The sequence below is a fragment of the Diplotaxodon limnothrissa genome, linkage group LG13 (assembly GCF_057381915.1).
Source record: "Diplotaxodon limnothrissa isolate DT_005_m linkage group LG13, D_limnothrissa_male_GT1.1, whole genome shotgun sequence".
In the NCBI taxonomy this organism is placed as follows: domain Eukaryota; kingdom Metazoa; phylum Chordata; class Actinopteri; order Cichliformes; family Cichlidae; genus Diplotaxodon; species Diplotaxodon limnothrissa.
The window spans coordinates 17,092,578-17,113,525 of record NC_140608.1 but is presented as its reverse complement, the minus strand read 5'-3'; the positions used below and the strand labels follow the sequence as shown (position 1 = coordinate 17,113,525).

The 20,948-nt window shown below is 39.3% G+C and overlaps 1 protein-coding gene across 2 annotated transcripts in view; it reads right to left on the bottom strand.

Moving 5' to 3' along the window:
• Positions 1 to 20,948, bottom strand: part of LOC146620121 (neurexin-1a-like) — a 281,418-nt gene that overhangs the window by 173,086 nt on the left and 87,384 nt on the right. For both annotated transcript variants that reach the window (XM_085368774.1, XM_085368773.1), the window contains 4 exons: positions 13,051 to 13,352; positions 9,818 to 9,841; positions 8,531 to 8,692; positions 4,309 to 4,750 (listed from right to left, as the gene is read on the bottom strand). In XM_085368774.1, the coding sequence (XP_085224900.1) occupies positions 4,309 to 4,750; positions 8,531 to 8,692; positions 9,818 to 9,841; positions 13,051 to 13,352 (930 nt within the window). The remainder of the gene's footprint in view (positions 1 to 4,308; positions 4,751 to 8,530; positions 8,693 to 9,817; positions 9,842 to 13,050; positions 13,353 to 20,948) is intronic.

Genomic DNA, 20,948 nt, shown 5'->3' with positions numbered 1-20,948 from the left:
ATGAGTGACCCACAGCACTTGCGGCCCAGAAGCCCTCACTTAAAAGCAGAGTGTCTCTTAGCGTCTCTAATGCATTGAGGGTTAGAAGATGCTGTCTGAGAGCCAGAGTCCATTTGCAGGCTTGCTTCCTGTAGAAAGAGCTGCCTAAACTAAATAGGGCAGGGATCATTATCCACCATTGTTACAGCTGCAGGAAGCGTTGCACACAGAGGACTGGGCTGCGGATAATTATGTCTGGCTGTTGTGTTGCACTTTTGTTATGAGTGATGTGCTTGGTGGTGTGTATTAATAAAACATCTGACACACAGATGAAAAGCCAAGAATACCATATGTTTGATGAGTCACGCTCTCGGGGGACTGGTGAATTCTTCTATGTTGTTTTTGAAAATTACCTTGAAGGACTCGTGTGTACGATTTAAAGGGTTCAATTAAGAGAACTAGATTGTAGGATTAATAATCATTTTCATCAGTGTTAAATTAGCTCTGACAATAAACTGTGGTTCAGTTCAGTTAGAATAGAATAGAATAGAATAGAATAGCCTTTATTGTCATTGTACAGAGTACAACGAAATTGGAGTGCCACTCCCTTGGTGCAAGTTTCAATAATAAATATAAATGTAAAATATAAAAAGTACAAAAAAAAACAATCGTAAGTACTCAAACAATAGTATGTACAATATATACAGGATAGCAGCATTAATATAATGACAGTATGAATAGCAGCATAATATAATGACAGTGACGGTATGGAATAGGTTCAATTGTTTTTGTGCTTATTTACTACGGTGATAGCTCTGGGAAAGAAGCTATCCCTGAATCTGTTTGTCCTGGTTTTATGTGACCTGTACCGTCGGCCTGACGGTAATAGTTCAAACAGTTGGTTGCTGGGGTGAGAGTGGTCCTTGATGATATTGCCAGCTCTGCTGAGGTACCGAGAGTTTGCAGTGACCTCCAGGCTGGGCAGAGAGCAGCCAGTGACATAGGACATAGGTTCATGTGGTTTTGATACCTCACTCTAATTTAGGGAGCAAGCATATGTTTGATGGTACACTGAAAACATCAGACACCTAGTTAGTGTTTGCAATGTGTCTGCTCACAGAACTGGGCTTTATTATGGCATTTTCACTCATTTGTTAATTTTGTGTCATTCAGTTATGTTCTGTGCTTTGTGTTGTTACCAGCTGACAACGGTTATTTGTCACAGTTAGAAATGTTCAGTCTGGTATAATGGCTGGAACCATACTGCTATATCACAGTATGGCATGAACTGTGGATGAATGAAATGTACAGAATCCTCTGTGCTCTCATGAGCTGCATAAAATAATACCACGGGCCACCACTAGCAGCCTCAGTGACAGATTATGCTGCAACATTTTATGCAAGCAATTGTCTGACAACTCTGGGCTCAGAATGAGCCCATTACAAAGAGAGAGTGTCATCCATGGAGCCCAACATGTAGCGCTGCTCTGTTTCTATAGTAGCCCAGAGTGCTCTGAAGAGAGCAGTAACCAAGAGAGTTGTTCTGAAATACGCAACCTCGTGGCTAAATGCCAGTAAAAAGAAGCAGTGTGATCACATCACACCTGTAGTGGCCTGCCTACACTGGCTTCCAGTCCATTTCAGGATCCAGTTTAAAATGTTATTACTTTCTTTTAAGAGGCTCAAAGGTTTGGCGCCACCATGCCTAACGGAACTTTTACGGGCCTACACTCCTACCAGAGCACTGAGGTCTACAAACTCACCGCTCTTGGATGTCACTCGCTCAAAAATAGAGGTGACAGAGCTTTTTAGGTGGCAGCTCCTGATCTATGGAACAACCTCTCTACCTACCTACTTATTCTTGCAGGCTTTCTGTTGTAGTTCAGGACGATGATTGTTTTATTTGATTATAGCTTTAATTGAGATTCACAATTGTTAATACATATATAGAGATTATAATATATACATTTCAGGAGTGGTATCCACACCATTACACACCATAAGCAGCAGTGCTTTGTACAGATCATAGAAACCTGGATGTAAGAAATAAATAAATAAATTGGAAAAAAGCTTCACAATTTGAAGCCACTGTGTGCACGTATCTAAAGCATCCTCGCCATGTTGTTACTCGTATCACAAGGGAAGTCGTCATATTGGCGAGACCTTTGTACATCCTCTCTACAGGCCAGTACGTAAGTGTTGATCCGCAGGACTTGAGAAAAGAAGGAAAAGTTATTCTGAAATGTCATTAGTGCACAGCTCAGCACAGCACTGTGCAGTAACTGTCTCAGTCCTGGGAGAGACCCCCTCCTGTTTCCATGGAAACTTAGGCAGGGTAGACAGAGAGAACAGTGAGTGGAGAGCTCGATGAGAGAGCTCGGGGTTCTGTGTGCCCATGTTCGTGTGTACATGTGTGCACTGCATGGGGGAGGGTGATCAGAGGTTACTACACACATAATGAAAAAAAATTTAATTTAGCAAGACAATGTTGTTTATAGTGCGGCGCACCGCAACTAAATGTTTTGGATTTATGTCATCTGAGAAGGTACCCACAGCTTTCTTCTCCCAGCGAATTCAATAGAAGCCACTCAGTAATGTTTATTTCAGCGTAGGCCTGTATTGTGTCACCTCAAACAGAGTATTGGAGCTAATTTTACAAACACTTTCATTGACTAATGGAGCTGAATGTGTGAAAGCTGTCACTATTTTAACATTGTATCTAGCTCAATTTGGAACTACAACCCAGACTTGCTTAGGGGGGTAATGAAACAGTTAATCTAATTTCCACCTCTTGAGATGGAGTGGAAAACATGGTCAAGGGGTATATCTAATTTGCAGCATGACATTGCAAGGGCTTGGCTCTAAGCTCACACTAACAAATTGCTGCTTAGATAAGCAAATCAACAGGGACCAGTGCAGGGCGACCCGGGGCGTAGAGGACACATTGTGAGAGGGGACAAAGTTATTTTGTTGCAAATATGTGTCTGGAATCGTGACACGTAGCCACTATCTGGAGTTGGGTTATCACTATTCAATTGGATTTTATAATAAATATGTAAAAATAATTATAACAAGTGGAAGGGCAGGCAGTGTGTGGAGAAATATTCAAGTTTCAGTGGTGAACCAACTCTGGTACAACAATGAATAATTCAGTTTTTCAGAAAACAAGTCCATGACCCCATGAAAATAATTTTATTTCAGTAAAATTGTTTAAAGAGCTCCTTCTTAAAGTTTCTTCTGAATTCTACGTTGTACCGTACACAGTGTGATCAAAGGGCCCATAAAAATCTGATCTCCCCTTCAAGGCAGTTTTCTTATTCACCACCAAAGTATTTTGAGCATTGCTGCTATTTTTAGATCGCTCTGCAGGAGTCTCATTCTGTCCTGTTGTACCTGAAACTCTTTGATGCACGTTATATCTGCACCAGTGTGTTGAAACAGTGATCCCTCAACTTCCAACTCAGAAAGTGGAAAGAACCGAACGCAGTAAGTAAATAGGTAGCTAACAAAGGTTGCGCTGATGATACCGAAATCTTCCTGTGATGTCAGTATGCCGGCACACAGTGACACGATGCCACAGTTCATGGTTGTAATGGGACTTCTACAAAGTGAAGAAGAAAATTTAAGCTAGGTAGTATGTATTTTTGATTTTTATGGGCCAGTGCTTCTTGATCGCACTTTATATGTTGAAGGCTAAACTAGTCAGTCATATTGAGGATTACTTCATCACCATACTTTTTGCACATTTCTGGTGCCAGGAGGACAACGACACACAAAATTAAAACTGTGTTTGATTGCTGGGCTACTGAACTGCATGCAATGTGGGTGTTTGTTTGTATGTGTATGAAAACACAAAGGAGTGTGGTGGCATGTCTCTGTATAATTTCAAGCCTTCTGAAGTACTGCATTTTGTTTTTATGGCACTATTATTTAAGAAATCTTGATCGGAGATGGTCACTGTCTGCGCTACGAAGGAAATAAACTGCTGAGAAATGCATCACTGCTACAGTACTTCAAGTCAGGACATGTGGAAGGTGTAAACTACTGCTGTGAAAACACTATTGTTAAGCCCACAGACCCTTTTCACCTACATGATAGGAAGTCAAGTAGTAGTCACGCAACCTAATGTATTTTGTTGATATAAAGTACATCAGTTCAGTTTAAGTGGTCATTTTTTGCCATGTTGCATTTTTTTTTTTACATTTAAATGTATTGCACTCTCATAGTAGCGACAGATGCAGCAACAGGTGCCTTTTATTGTTTATTATTGTTTCTTGCATGCTATTCGTCTAAATATTGTATGTTGCTAACGATTTTTTAAAAAGTTACCTGATCTTCCATCTCGCTGGAAGTCAACATGGTACCACTCGCCGTCATTGACCTTCTTGTTGACTGCCCTGGTCTTTGTGGTTCCCGAGCCCATGTCCAGCAGCAAGTACAGATGGCCATCCAGCATCTCGATAGCAAAGAAGTCCACTTTAAGAGTTTGAGGACTCTTTGAATCCTTTGGCTGCTGCTTGAGCTTGCCATGGCTGAAAAGGAGAAGGCCGTTGGGCTCAGTGGTGCGGAAGTCAAAGGAGATGGAGCCTGTCTTTTTAGCATTCCACTTGTTGAGGATGATGTAAGACTCAGGCGTCTCAAAAGTGATGGGATCTAGAGTGGCCACGTTCTCACACTTGAAGGCCACAGTGCCGTGGATCTTCATCTTGGGATCACCCTGCTTGGCCAGCCTGGACAACTCAAGTCTCACGTCATTGTTTTTGTATACAACCTGAAATGGAACACAATAAAAAAAAGGTTTTAGTCATATTCTGCAAATCAAAGATCGGTTTGCAGAATATAAATATAATGGGGAATGTAAATATGCATAATTAAACACCATGATGTCCATGTGATATTTCATCCCACAACACGGTGTCATAAGCAAGGATCGCATGCCTCAGCTATTGGTAATCTTTGTCACACTGCACCTATACGTGACGAGCTGTGTCCACAGGGTACCAAATGTCACAGACATCTTCCCGCTTTCTCTGCACCCATTTGAAGCCTTCACAACAAGTGAATAGTGGGTGAAGTGTAAATAGGTGGGAGATGCATTTTGGCTTTCAGCTCTACCGTCAAGAGACAACCTGAACATGACAAACAACTGTGACAATGGTTTGGAGAAAATGATTTTATCCAGCATTATCTCTCGGGAGTCGGTGTGACATGTGAGATGAAGAGTGATAAATCTAAACTAGTGACTTGATTGCAAGTGTGGTGCAAAATGCTGATTTAAAGTCCCTGTTGGAGTATTTGATTAGAATAAGAGTGGTCAGATGATGGATATGCCTTTCTAAAGAAGAAATTAGTGCAGTGTTTTCTCATGCAAGCTCCAGCATCCGTTATCCCGTACATACTGTTGGAAATTTCTAAATCAAAAAACCCCCCAAACATTTATGTCAATTTTAGCTACTGTTCTCAGACACTATAAAACAGGAGGCTTAAATAAATCAAATGTATTAGTTCTGTGACCTTTGAGATGATATAGAGCTAAGGTACAGAAGTGAAAGAGTAGCAGCCCATTAAATGTCATTAAAATACCAAATTTACTGATGGATGAGCTTCATTATCATACATGATACAGCAACAGTACATTTTCTAATTTGCTCATTTTTATTTACTGTTGTTTGTCTAACTAGTAAACTCCATTTGTGTATGAAGCTCATCTTAATCGCCTGATTTATTCTCATTCACTAAAATGCAAGAAGAGGCGTATTAAATTCACTTAAGCAAGTTTCTCATGAATACTCATATTGATTAAGGTCTACAGTTTGTGTAGAATATGTCTGTGTGGGTTCCACTGTAATTAGCGACAGTCCAAAAAAAATGAAGACAGCTCTAACCCCGTCATTATCCAATCCCCACAATGAAAGAGTATCTACTAAGCAGCTGTAAGCAGCAGCTAGGATCCCTATGTCTAGTTTCATCCAATTTCCAACTAATTAACATTTCCGTGAATGTCAACATTTTGCATCAAAACATCAATGGAGCCGTTATATTTTTCACCAGACACACTTGACATACTCATACAAAAGCTAAGATTTAGAGGACGACAAAGGCTTTAAACATAAAGATGTTAAAGTTCATCAGGAAGAGAGATAAAAGGGGAACTACTATTTAACAGCCACCTCCAGATGTCAAGCGCACAGCTGATGATCTCTTTCACGCTGCTCTAATACTGCTAATTGGAGGATAATGTTAGAAAGTAATAGATAGCTCTTTTACTGCAATAGCACGCACATTTATATAACAAAAGAGTTGTAATTGTATATGTCTGTTGCTTCCAGTGGGTCAAATCAAATGAGTTACAGCTGTGGAAAACACTAGCCATGTTTTTTATTTGCTGTCATCATAAGCGTTCACCTGAAAATGGGAACATGTCCGATGGGATTGTATTTGCATGGAGCATTATGTTTATCACCAAGTCAGATCTACTGTGTCTAACTGTTCAGGTGGATGGAGCTCATAGCGGTGCTTCAGAGTTAGATAAGCCAAGGCTTAGTTTATTATGCACTTAACTGTGAGGAAATCAAACCAGGAAACTATATTTTCTTCACACACACACACACACACACACACACACACACACACACACACACACACACACACACACACACACACACACACACACACACACACACATATATATATAAAGTATATATTTTTAAAGTATATTATATATAAAGTATATTTAAATATATACGGTAAGAAAGAGAGAGAGAGAGAGACTATACGTGTATATTCACTCAGGCCTGTCAGGTCTACAGTGGCCACATTCTTGCACTCGAAAGTCACACTGCCGTGGATCTTCATCCTAAGATGAAGGCCAGGTGATCCCAATGTGACACTAAACCAAAATGTAGTGTTTTAGGGATTATAGAAAAAGAAATGGAAAAAAAGTAAAGGAATAAATTACAGCCTCTCTGCCCGTTGAACTTGACTCATGCAGACAAAGGTGCAACAGATACAGCCAATAAACCCAAATCAATTTTTTATAGTCAAGACAAAGGGCACCTTTCAGCATCGAAGGAGCTTTGGTCTGAGCTACAACTGGTGCTGCACTCGTAGTGCTGCACTAATTTGTCATCAAACTAGGGCTGTGACAACTGAGCTATTACTGCACCACAGTTTGTTTTGCCATCAGAACTAACAGGCAGGCGTGGCGACTCAGACTGGAATCTGCACACAAATGCTGCAACATGCCACTTGGAGACATGTTATCAATCAGGTCCCACAGCGTATGCTGTTAAACCACCACACATATTCTATCACAACACACTCTGAAGCTGACCTGAGATGGGCCTTTTTGTTTAATTCAACAGCCTGGATGAGAGGATGCAAAGAGCTTGTCAACGTACTAAAAATGTCAGACAAAAAAATCAAAGTCAAGTAGATGGAACTAACTATGGATTTTAGATCATGCAGGCTTAATCTCTTTTTATTTGATATTGACATTTGCATTTGTCTGGTAAAACTAAATAAGGAATATTAAAAGATCCCATGAGCAAATAAAATACTGAAAATCCCCTCAGTCTCTCTTCTTGTAGGCGTTATCGCAGCTCTGCAGCATATTTAAAAGTTTTTGAGCAGTTCAATACATGGATCTCAGGACAGTGAGGGCAGGCTTGGCAAGAGGACAGAGAGTAATTCAGTGGGGTGGATGACCACAAATGGGGTGAACCAATTCCACCCCTGTTGTTGTAGCATCTGCAGCACCTGCAAGACATGTATTTAACTAAAAAAGTTGCCTTAAAAACACACTTTTAATAAGCTTGTGAACATTCCCTGCTCCACTCCGTGTGTACTCATTAAAGAGAGATGCTTCAGACCTATCCTAGATGATACTGAGGACAGCAGTCTGCCTTTAAGTACTCAAATGGCCCATTGCACTGTGGAGGCCAGGGATGTGCTGAATTCAATGCATCCCAGAGCATATAACTAATGTACATTTCTCTATTTTTCTTGTTTCGCTCCCGCTTTTCAAGCACTATTAAGTTACATTTAGGAAAGCCCTCCACAGATACCGAGCATAAAGAAAAAATGTTATTCTTTAAACAATTGGGCTAAGATAAAATCTGATAGAGCACACTCCCCAACAATAGTGAGGTGTTAAGCGTGTCAGATGCTCCTCATAAAAATTCCACTCCCTGATCTCAGGATCACCGCTCTGCTTTGAAGTGCAGCTGACATAGCCACGTGAAGCCCGAGGTAAATTCCACTCCAAGACAGACCTCTATACGTGTGGGTGTGTGGTGCGCCCAGCATAGTTGTGTGTGCATGTGTGTAGAGCGTCGTATGTGCACTGAGGGGGCAGAAGAGGGAAAAAATTTTGAGTCAGAGAAAGTTTGTGTCAGTGAGAGTGAGGAAAAGAGGACAAACAAACTCAGGGTGTTAAGGATGAAATAGGGCCAGCTTGTGGGTGGGAGGGTCTGTTTTGGAGTCCTAAGGTGAAGCCAGTCATATCCTGCACACCCACCAGCCTCAGAGTTCAAACAGAAGTGGTGTTTACCTCCCTGAGGCAGCCCATGAAGTTGTTGCTAACTGGAGATCCAGGCAGGTCGGCTGTGCTAGGGCTCCCTCCGACATAGAAAAAGTCATCAGAGCCTAGCATGGTGTAGTCTTCTTGCGTATATCCTGTGGTGGTCAGAATCCCGTCGACGGATATTGTTACCTGAACAACAAAGCAGAGGGAAAGGACACGCTATACTCAGACAGCCTACTATAATGTTATAGCCTTTTTTCTCGTAATCTAGGTCAGAGTTCCCTACATGTTTCTTTTTTTTTCTGAAACCCATTTTCATGTCTGTTTGTTTGTTTGTTTGCTTGTCTTTTTTCTTGTTTTTGTTGATTATTATTTTGTCCAGTTTGATTAGTTAGGACGACTGCAAGACTTAAAAGGAACACTATTCTAGTTAGAGAGTTAGTCAACTGCCCATACTACAGTGTTAGTATTGCTGCTACTGCAACATAAAAGTATTTTAGCAGACACAAAAATGGTGTTAGTAAAATGTTATCTAGGTTAGTTATTATTTATTATTATTCCATATTAGTATGTCCAGCAGACGTTTCTACAAAAGAAACCAGAACGTGCCACTAGGTTAGAAAGGGAGCACATGCTATGAAAAGCACAGATACCTTTTATTAAAGGACAATGACTGAGGGTAAGAGACAAAAGAAGACATGCATGCATTTGTCTTTTCTTTTTGTTCTCACGCACACAAAAAGAAAAATCTCCCAATTTTCCTGATTGGGATACAGAATCAGTATTTTGACACTTGCCACAGTGTCAGATGCATGCACAAGCCAATGGACACTGTAAAAACCACAAAGAGAAATCAGAAAAACACCCAAGACAAAATGACAAACACAGCTCAACCATCACTTTCACGTCGACAAATGTGGCATATGCAACAGGTAGTCAAAAGTGCATGCCATGCAAAGTGAATGGGGGATACAACTGGCTGAGCCAAAGAGCATCAGGCCAGCCAGACAGGAGAGGGTCCTCATTATTAACCACAGCTTGATGCAAAAGGCTCGAAATGATGCTCCTAAAAAGGTGGATCAAACAGAATTGGACAGGAAACAAGTGAAATAAAGAGGAGAAACCAATGAATGAACCAAGAAAAAGGTTTCGAAAAGTAAGCAGAAGAGTACCAACCGCAATTTCCCTTTTTTTTGTAAATGACGTCTACAGTAAAAAAAAAAAAAAAAAAAAAAGGAAAGGAAAAAAACACACGGCAAACCCAAACTAAGAAACAATTAGAATGATATCTACCGAACAATGTAGTTTGTTTACCATAGCGTGTCCAATGCCTGAGTGCTTTGTGGAAAAGGGGGGAGAAAGGAAATTAAAAACTGTGAACAGAATAACGATTGTTACTCAAATAATATATGATGGTCAATACTGTTAGTACATTGTCAAACGGCAAAAAACCATACTGGTTAGTAGTGGAATGAAACATTCCATGAATGATGTTAGTTTGTTTCCAAAGCATGTTAGTAACATAGAGAAAAAAGGGCAAAATAAGTTTAACAAGAAAAAAGCAGACCAAGGAAATAACAAGAATGCACAAGAGGTGCAAGTGCTCAACCAGTAACTCCCTGATTTCCTTCATGGTGGTTTTTTTTTTTTTTTTTGCACCATTTTCTGTATGTGACTAGACTGAGTAGCAGAAAAAAAAACTTCCTTACCCAAGTCCCGACAAAAGGTTATGATTGACAGACATGGCTCATACGAAAGAATGCCTAAAGCACATCAGTTGACCCTCTTAAGAAAATTCCCAAGGCCATTTCTAAAACTTTATTATTATTATCATTATTGTTGCTATTGATATTAGGATTCGTCTTCTTTTGTACTTGGTTTTAGGCTTGAGACCAATCCAGTGTATCAGACTTCCCACCGCTCATACAATACTTTACCTCCGTTTGGTCTTATTGATGAACTTTAGGATCACTTTACTGCAATGAGACAAAGCAAAGGAGACCCTGACACAGAATATGGAGGATGGCAATTTTGATTCCCCCGCAGAGCATGCACTCAATATGCTTTGTTTTCTTTACAGTTTGAATGCAGTGAATGTTCAAGCTGGCCAGATCTTTAGGTTTGTCAATAATCAATTGGCTGATTATGCAAAAAGAAGCTGTGGTACTGAGGTGAAGATAAACATTTCCCACGAAATGAGCAGGAACAAATCTAGAGATTTTTGGGTGTAAACTGCAGTCATGTGAAAAAGTACTCCCTCTTATAATTCTAAGGTTTTACATATCAGTACATAACAAAAATAATCCTTAACCTGACTGAATTATACAAAAATGAATGCACAACTGCTTTTTTATTTTAAAGATTGTATTCTAAATAACCTGTTTCATCTAAAAATTATTTTATGTTCTAGTACAATCAGTAAAGTATCTTTATATTTATCTACATATTTTCTCATCACACATTCAGTTCAACGAGTCCTTCCAGAACACAACCTTACTCCACTGTAACGTCCTGTAGTGCTAGGATCTGTACGTTGGCATTAACACTTTTAACACTTAAGTCTGCTACTGTTGCTCCACAAAACCAACCACGTTTTTGGGTAGTTATCAATATAGTGCAGGACTGTCTCTACGTGTCAACTACAGGCACATGGGTTACACTTAACGTACATCACCCTGAGGCAAGCATTGGTCCGAAAGCCTGCAACCTCATGCAAACGAAACAAGTAGTTTTGAAACGTTTGCAATGTATCCAGGGTTATGGGACTCTTCTTGAATTCGACAGCGCAAATTAGCTTGATTAATTAGGTGAGGGGTTTACGGTATTCAGCTTGAAAGACCTGTACAATAATTTCACATTCCCATGTTTCCTTTGCAGAGACAAATGCCGCAGTGTGGTATTATTAGCTTTCTGCTTTCCTAAACCTAGATAATGTTGGGGTTAGGGCCCAGTGAGAGTGATTAATGTTTCCAAATCATCTAGCAGAGCCTGTGTGTATTTACGAAACAATATCCAATGAACTGGAAGCAAAGTTCCAGCTGTCTTGTCACAGCAGCTGTTGTACCTACAAGTCGAGATGCACCCAGAAGCTGAATCCACTTACTCTGGAAATGATTAATTATGATCTATAGGGCTATAGGTCTTCTGCCTAGTTGGTATGTGGGTACTTCTTTGCACACCTGTAGCAAAGGTCTTTCACCTGGGGTTCTATCCCAAATGCCATGCTGCTGATTCAGCCACCTACAACTAGTCAGGCCCTAGAGAACTGGAGGAAATTACACGTGCTATTGTAATAAACCCAGAGGGTAGATTGTTGAAACCCATGCTTTAGTAACCTTTGGTCTCAAGGAAAGCGAAATTTCAACCAACAGGTGACCCTTACATCAGCTGAAACTGAGCATTCAGTTACTGGTGAAAGCCACCGACAGCATGCCAGTGTTGTGCCTCAACAACTCTTCTGCCTCTTCAGGTTGGTCATGGGTCCAACTGATGGGCCCTCCAATCATCCTCAAGGATGAACAGCCTCTTGCAGAGAGCTACATCCTGACCCAATTTACTGTATGCTGGCCTGCTGTGAATCAGCACAACAAACACTAACAGACCTCTGCTGATTTACTCCGGCCAGCATGATCTGCACTTGCCAGGTGGATTATTTACATATTTGTTAAGCAAAAACGCTATGCTTATTAATATCCTCATCTCATAACCAGGCTAGAATTTGTTCTGCTGATATCCTGCAACACTGCAGGAGTTGTACCACCCTTTGGTGTTAAGAGGCCAAACAAGATTTTTATAAGAAATCAAATTCCTAAAACTCATGTAAAGTCACTCCCCTGTTTCTTAGGAGTATAAGGAGGTGAATCAAGACCATAAAGCAAAGCCCATTAAAGTCTATAAATCTTGTAAGAGGGATTTGCCTGTGCTGGAAATTTGACTTTGGTGCTTTAAAGTCTAACTCTAGGTTTACCTATGCTCTACATAAAGGTTTTCTTTTATATTAGTAAAAAGTACAGTGTGCTAGCAAGTTCGTTTGAATGCTTAAATACAACAGATTCATAATGACCAATATCACAACTGTACTAACATAAGCACTCAAATGTTTTTGTACCTTTTCTCCCCTTTTTTTCCAATATTGTAATTTTTGTTAATACAGACTATACTGTACGTACTACCCTGAAATTTGAGTTCAGTTAAATTTGTTTTCCCTTGACATAAAAAACAGTATTGTGTCTTACTTTGCACATGTTGATATGTAAATGACTCTAGAAACTTTGCATAGCTACAACAAAGGTAAAATGTCATTATAACCTTTCTTTTTAAAAGTTAGGGTTGATTTAAACTGTAACTTTACACAGGCCCTGATTCATATCGAGATGTCCTTGCTCCCTCGTGGTTTTGTTTCACTCTCCACCAGAAACCATCATGATTAAATTTAGCAATTTAATTACAATGTCTGGGAAAAATAATGTATTGTATGATGGTAATGATTTAAGTGCATTTGTTTTAATTTATTTACTGAGTCTCCATATCACCCTATGTACTGTTACCTGACGTAGATTCCTTGTTACTTTGACATCATGCCAATCATTGTCATTAAATTTCCCATTGACTGGCTCCACAAGAGCTTCAAAGGCTCCAGACCCCAAATTAATGACGAGTGAGACCGCCCCATTTTTCAGAGCCAGGTTGACGTAATCAGCTGATTTTCCCGTGTGCAGCATCAGTCCATTCCTCTGTAGGGTTTTGAATGACAATGTGATTTCATCACTGCTGCTTTGAATCGGGTTCAAGGACAAGTCGTAGCAGAAGAACTCAGATCCTTTGAAGGTTGCGACAAACTCTTCTTTTCCTGCAGAGACAAGGGAAAGAGAAATGTGTTTCATTAATATAATGCCCTCTTGGGTGCCTGTTGGAAAGGTGTGAAAAAATATGCGAATAAAAGCCTCAAAATGTTGAATTGATAATAAATACACTGAAATTAGATTGTAAATGAAGGTATAAAAAGAGACATATTTATTTAACATTCCAATGACCAACCATAATCCACCATAGCCAAAGGAATGCAGGGAGATAATCGCAGGCACTTATTTCCTTTAAACAGCTCCCCGGCTGCTCTGCTGGCTCTCGCACCATTCGCGCTGTCTTCTCTGCATCTTTCCCCTTTTCCTCTGGTAGAGTCGGACTCATCCAGAGGAAACGTTCCTGTTTACCCTCAACTTTCTCAAGATGTTTGTCCACTTTTTTTTCATGTAGCGCCTACATGTAGGCACTCATGTATGTCACAATAAGGCATGAAAACATCCTAGAACATTACTACTATACTAAAAAAAAGAAAAAATAACCAATGTCTGAAAATGTAAATTAAATCTGTAAAATGCTTTGTTGTCATCAGTAGTGCTACAGCAGTGTGCTTGGTAATTACATTTTGTTAATTATAAGTAGAGATGGCACGATACCACTTTTTTATGTCCGATACCGATACCGATATCATAAATTTGGATATCTGCCGATACCGATATGAATCCGATATAGTGTGTTTTAATCAACAAAACTGTTTTTTTAAATATCTTGCTGCATTTTGTATAAGTTCATACTCAAGTTTAAAACAACAACTACACTAAAGCTATTCTGTTATACCTATATGCAAAAAAAAAAAATATTTATAGTTCAGCAATACTGATCAATCTAATAAACTTAAACCTACACCATCCTCCCTATTCTGGTATTTTAAAGAGTACTTAGCGTAAATATTAAGCAACCTAACTAATAGGGTTCCAACTCCCAGCAACAACAAAAATAAATAAATAAAAAATAGGGAACCACCCCTCACGCTCCACCTCATGATGCTTAATCAACGTAATCAACCTTAATTTGATGCAGTGTGAAAAAAAAATGCACAGAAATCAATTATTTTTCAAGAAATATTAAATAGATTCAAGATCTTTCTTCAACAAAATTGCAGACTGTACAGATGGTACCTTCCCAAAGGAAAAAGTACTATAGCTTACTAGGGTATATATATTAGACTTAATAGTCACTATATACAGTAATTGACTTCTATTCATTTTACATCAAATTAAAACTTTCGGTGTAAGATTCGGATAATTATTTATTAAAAGCTAGACATTTTAAATGAGAATAAGAAAGAAAAGTATGTCTTTGTGCCCCCTTTTCCCTGTTAATGCCCTATCGGCCCCCCTGGCTAAACTTTGCTAGATCCGCCCCTGCACAGTTACCAGCGTCAGCTACGTAGAAAAAGATCCTCGAGTAGAAACTAATATTAAATAAATTCTAACAACAGCTGATCAAGCTTAAACGTGCTGCTGTTGTTTAGCCGCTGGTTTCCTCTTTCTGGTGCAAAGTGGGCCAAAAACAAACCAGAGAGATGGACTCGCGACAGAAAAGCCGATCAGCTGATCATTAAGCAGTTTCATGATTGAAGTAGCAGCCAGAAGAGGCAGTCGCTCCATATATCGCTTGTTAAGCTTAACGCAGGAATGCTTTACAAACATTCAGAGATGCACTTACACACTTGCTTTACTTCTCTCGGGGATAACTTTGTCGGAGATGAAATGCCGGGTTGCTAGCGAAGCTCCACATGCTATCCAGACCACCGACAGGTCCCGCATGCCACAGCCGCTCTATCACGTGATGCATACTGCTCCGACGTGCTAACGTTCTGAGGTGAGTTACGGCGTGTTGCAAGTTTTGTGAGGTGCTTTCGTGATATTTAATGGATCGGATTACATTTTTTATTTTTCTCCGATATCCGATCCAGTAATTTAGGTCAGTATCGGACCGATACCGATACGTAATATCGGATCGGTCCATCTCTAATTATAAGATTCTTCAATTATCTGCACTACAAAAAAGTGGTTTTTGCCAATTCTTGCTAAAAACTCTGTAGCACGACCACTTGAAGATGACACATAAAATATATGCTAACTGAGAATGTAAGATTGCATTTCCAGAGGGATGATGAACTAAATGTGATATAAAAAACTCAAAGAATTGTGATTTATGATAAATTTCTCTTACAAACATATATATGTTATTAATCCTTGCACATGTGATCGTGCAAAGTTTTCTTCAGACTGGCCCACCCATTAAAAGGAGGAGATAGCGTAAAGGCAGACATGTATCCATACATAATCTACGATCATTATACTGTAGTAAGAAAATGATAAGAAGATAGGTAAGAAAATATCAAACATGCCTTTTTTTTACTGTGCACTGGTTACTTTTTTTATTGAATGAAAGGACAAGAGCACAATTATGGGCAATTAAGTGCAAATTGTATCTGAAACAGCAGCAACTGAATTTAGCTGCTATCACAAGATCCAAGCATCAGCACAGTTAGCATGCACAAACAAAAAGTTACCAAAAAACCCAGAGTGAAGTAAAACTTGTCTTCCAACCATAACCAAGCAGCCAGAGCCTGATCTTCAATCAGTAACGGGGTCAGTGATGAGCAGTCAGATTTATAACATTGTAGCTACTGTACACGTGTATGTGTTACAGTAGTGAGCGCTCTGAAGTCTCTTTGCCTAGTTTCCAACTTTACTTTGCATATACAACTTTGTGTTCAAACACTAAAATAAGTTTTGTATGTATGTTCTCATACAATAGGGTTTTCTGTTGTGGAACTATAGCCAATGGTTTATATTGTCAACTGGTAATTATCTGACACAATAGTAAGCTAATGAGTTATGTAATAAATGTTTTAATCTACTGTATTATGTAACAAATAATGCAGTACTTTTTCTCGGTAACAACCCCAACATTGGTCATCAGCTATTAAAACCTGCTCACACACCTTAGATAGGAAGACAATTGCACAGTTAGAGCAATTACTGACAAAGACTAATGGAATTCAAAATCGAAGAGCAACAATATGACCAAAGAGTGCCAGCAATAAAAATTATTAAATCTTCTAAATAATAGAGATTACTCACTGCAGTTAAAGAATGACACATTGGTACGGTATTAATATGAAAATTTATATCAAAATTTACAAATGACCAAGAGCTCTAGATGTGTTAAGAGCAAAAGAGCACTCCTCGGCCGTCGGGCTATCAGCAAAGTGACTGATTTCTATAATATTTTATTATATGATTTGGCATAGCAAAAACATCCTTGAGAAAAACCTTAACATTCTGAGACAAAAAGAAAACAAAGTGACATTGGACATCAGTGGGTGATGCATGTGAAAACCTATTAGAAAGCATTTAAAAAAGGTTTAGACAGATAACAAGCCATTAAAGCTACTAGCAGAAAATAAAGCACCAAAAAACAAATGGAGCAAAGCATTCAATTATCATAAATGGGGCTGCACATTTATATATGCTTGCCAAACAAACACAGACACACAAATTAACACACACACATATGCTTTGTATACCAACCAGTCATGGATGCAACAATGTAAGAAATGAAAGGGGTTGCTGTCCACAACAATTTGTCACCTCATTGATTTCCCCTTAAACGTGCTATAGTGCACCTCTGGGAAAACTACAAGGGGCCATAATTGAAGCTGACTGGATCTCACCACTCTTTGGTCATTCCCTCTATGTCTGCGCTCCCTATCAGTGAAAATGAGAGAACTCTACCCTCTTCACTAAATCCACCCATCCCTGCTTCACAAGCTCAGTGACCACATAACAAATAGAGCCAATAGTTTAGGGTCATTCTCATTTCTCTCTCCACACATCCCCATGCCTTCAAGTCAGAGTTAATTCCCCTAACCAATGGAGAATGAATTGTGTGTGTATAGCAGAGGCATTGCTTAGAATTTACAACGTTTGGGGGCCGGGCCCAGAGGGAGCTTCAGGGCCAGGGGATGTGCAACTTCTGTGGTGTTTACATTCAAACTGGGTTACTCAGATGTAAACATATGTATGTTTTTGGGCTAGCTTACATGTCTGATAATTGATGCTGCTATATCTTTATGATATATTGCAATATCCAATATTTATGTGAAAAGCCTAGACAGAAACATCCACACACTTGAGTCAAGATTTCATTTTCCCATTTCCAGCTGATTTATAGGTAAACCAAGCTTTGTGGTCAAATATAGTTTTGTTAAAGGTATCTTATTTTGCTGTAAAAAGCACTGAGGAATACTGACTGGGAAAGCTTCAACATAGTATGTCTGTAATGATATGCTAATTAGCTTTGTGGCACTGTGGTGATTAATACCTTGCTGGGCTAGTGAAAGCTGCAGTGTTTAAAGATCTTTCAGGTAACCTGGAAAATGCTAAAGTTACTAATCACAGTTATGTCATTGGGGTTACATAAGCTCTTTCATCCATGGGCAGATAGAAGAACTTTATCCTGCACTTGCACGACATTGGGCTAAGTTTAGTTAGTTAGGACGGAGGGAAAAAAACAGCAGCTAAATATAAAACTTTTGAAGAGTGAAGATATGAGCATTACATAAGTTTTTACTGTGTGACAGGACAAGGTTGTGACAGTAAAGTGCAAACTTTGTCCAGGCCAGAAACAATGATCCACTGCTACTAACACACAGCATTTTTATGTGAAATGCTCTTTGGGTTGGTTTTTACCAACACTGCTTTCAGCTTTGTGGTTATACTAAAAATACAATAAAAAGATTTGTTTGTGTGTGTGCGTGTGCGTGTGCGCGCGCGCCCTTCATTTGGATAAAGATTTGTGCCAGTGTGTGGGCATGTAGCCTAAGATTTTCATTGTTTACTAGTTATTATGTGGTAATGCATCTCAAGCCATGTTGTGGAGTAATATAATGTAAAAAAAAATTACAACAGATGAATAACATAACACATAAAAAAATGGAGTCACATTTATTACTTTGATTTTTCTATTAGAAACCCCAACGCTGTTGACTTACGACATAGGTCACGGTATTAGACTGTTTTATGCAAAGAGTGTCCCCAATAATAATGAAGAAAGGTGCTATTTTGTTGCTGCTTCTCCTGGGTATTTGGGCATAGCCCATTTGTCTCTCTGGGCAGACCTACAAACTACGGTCAATCAAACTACAGCTAGCTGCTGGCACATCAATGCCCTTGAGTCATAACACTGAATGAGAACAAGAATTAGAGCCAGCTTCTTTAGTGTTTTTCAGAAAACAGAGGACAGAAAAAGACATGAAAAGAGTGAACAGAAAGCTCCTAGGGAAAGGCCATAAATAGACACAAAGGTAAAAACTTGTCACAGTGTGTTTTTCTGCATCATTCATCCCACTTTTTTTAAAGACAACATCATATTGGTGCCTTCACCAAAACCCATTTTACACTACATTTAGAAACTGCAAAAACCTCCATTAGCAGGATATTTTAAACGTCGCGTTTTGCTTTCTTTTCTTAGATCCGTCAGAGATCTAAGACCTGTGACAAAAATAATTGTGCTTCAGCACTCTCATAATCCTGTGATCTCTTTCAAACGTACAACTGTCCTCGTCCATGCAAAAAAAACAACTGTTAATCAACAGCAGCTAACTAACAGTCATTCAGGCATCTCGTTCTCTATGGTCACATCACATTTGTGCATATATGGTGCAGAACTAACTACTCATATTGATGGAAGCAATGCAAGTGTCCGTCACTCAAATTAAATTACAAAAGGTGTGAGCAGAGTTGGCGCTGCATGGCACGACCACAAAAATCAAGGTATGCTTCACTGCGAAAAACAGTAAAGGCCGCGTAACTGCCTCTAAAGTATCATTCAATCCTAATTGAAGTTGACTATGTAGAACCAAATCACTCATTTATTATGAAGCACCAAGGGGCTTACAAGCTGGAGCACGTCATATGTACAACATTGCCAGCATGTGACCGAGCGACCAGGAGGCTCCTCATCAGTCACTTTGCTCTGACACATAATCTGGCTACTGCTACTCTATGGCTGCTTTTTAAATTAGCTCGCACCCAGGGGAGCACATTCCCTGTCAACATCAAATCATGACACAACAGTCTGAAACAGGCTTGGCAGCATATGAGAAAAATTACCCATGAAATGAACGATAGGCAAAGCTTTGATTTTAAGTGCAAATTAATCTAGTCGCTGACACTTTTGACCCGATTGTGTACAAAATAAATTTGTCAAAAGTAAAGGTGAAAGTATGGCAGAAAAGTTGAAACGTGGGAGTAGAAAACACATTTTACTCAAACGGCTTTTAAACGATACAGCCGATATCATTATTAATGACAAATAATGAGTGTCCCCCAGAGTCAAAAGAGACTAAATGAAAGATGACACATAGCAAGCAAGACTCATACTAATTTTATGGGCCTGTAGAGAAGGTTTCGAATTGCTCAAACAGACACAGCAATTACGGTTGCCCAACTCCAATTGTGTCATCTTCTTCATGACAGCCCTCAGCATTAACTGTGACTATAGCATGAAACTCGACACCACTGTTTCCCTGTCAGAGATTTCACCCACCTTCCTCACACCACTATAAATACTCGTTTTCAGCTCTCGGTAACAAGCTGAAGTAAAACGAGCTCGGTGTGTAATGCTCAGTATTTTCAGGTTCAGAGCGAGTTCAGAAAAGATGCACTTCCAAAGAAGCACCTGTGGAATTTTAGGGTCTAGCTGCGCCATCAAAAAAGGATACCAAAGCCATGCAGTGTGGAGACCAAAGTAGTTTAATTGTCTGTGGCAAAGCTCGGTGACTGACACTGGATTTGACTCTGTTTTCATTCGCTTGCTGTTTCCTTGCTTGATTGGCAGCCTATTAAAATGATACAGAAGTTAGTGTCTGGCATCCTATTAAAATGTTAGGAAGTTAGTGTCATCAAGCTGGCTTAAGCCTCTTACCGCATGACAGATATAAGAGTTTCTGAAGTGCTACATTCTTTGAGAATATATTTTATTACATGATTATCACACAGTTCAAAAGACTGAAGTAAAAAAATGTAACTGCTCGCCACTCCCAAGGTAGACATCACTCAAATAACCCATAGGAGTTCTTTGAGGATATTTTTTGACTTGTGTTATTTTCAATTTTAAGTCAGCAATGTAAATACAATTTCTACAAGGTATTTTTTTCACTTGGTGATCGTTTTGAGTGCCATCAAAGAGAGAGAAAAGCCTCAATTAGCTGTGTTAAATATTATCAGACATTTAACTGACAAAGCCAGCATGTGCAAATCTGTGTGAGCTTACACATCCACACACTAAGTTCCCTCAGACACCATACTGTGTGAGCTTAACATATAGTGTCATTTAGATTCACAGTATGATGGATGTCGTGCTGGGCTTAGAGAGAGTCCCCTTCCCTAGCATGAGTCCGCAGAAACACTTTGCCCATAGTAAATTTACTTATAATTGGCTTTGCCGCTCGTGTCATTAAGGACAGAATCAGGTGTCAATTAGGCACTTATTATATAACATGTAGCTCATTTTCTGCAAGCAAAGAGTCATGCAAGATTTCTTCCTCTTTTTGTACAAGTGTGGTGAA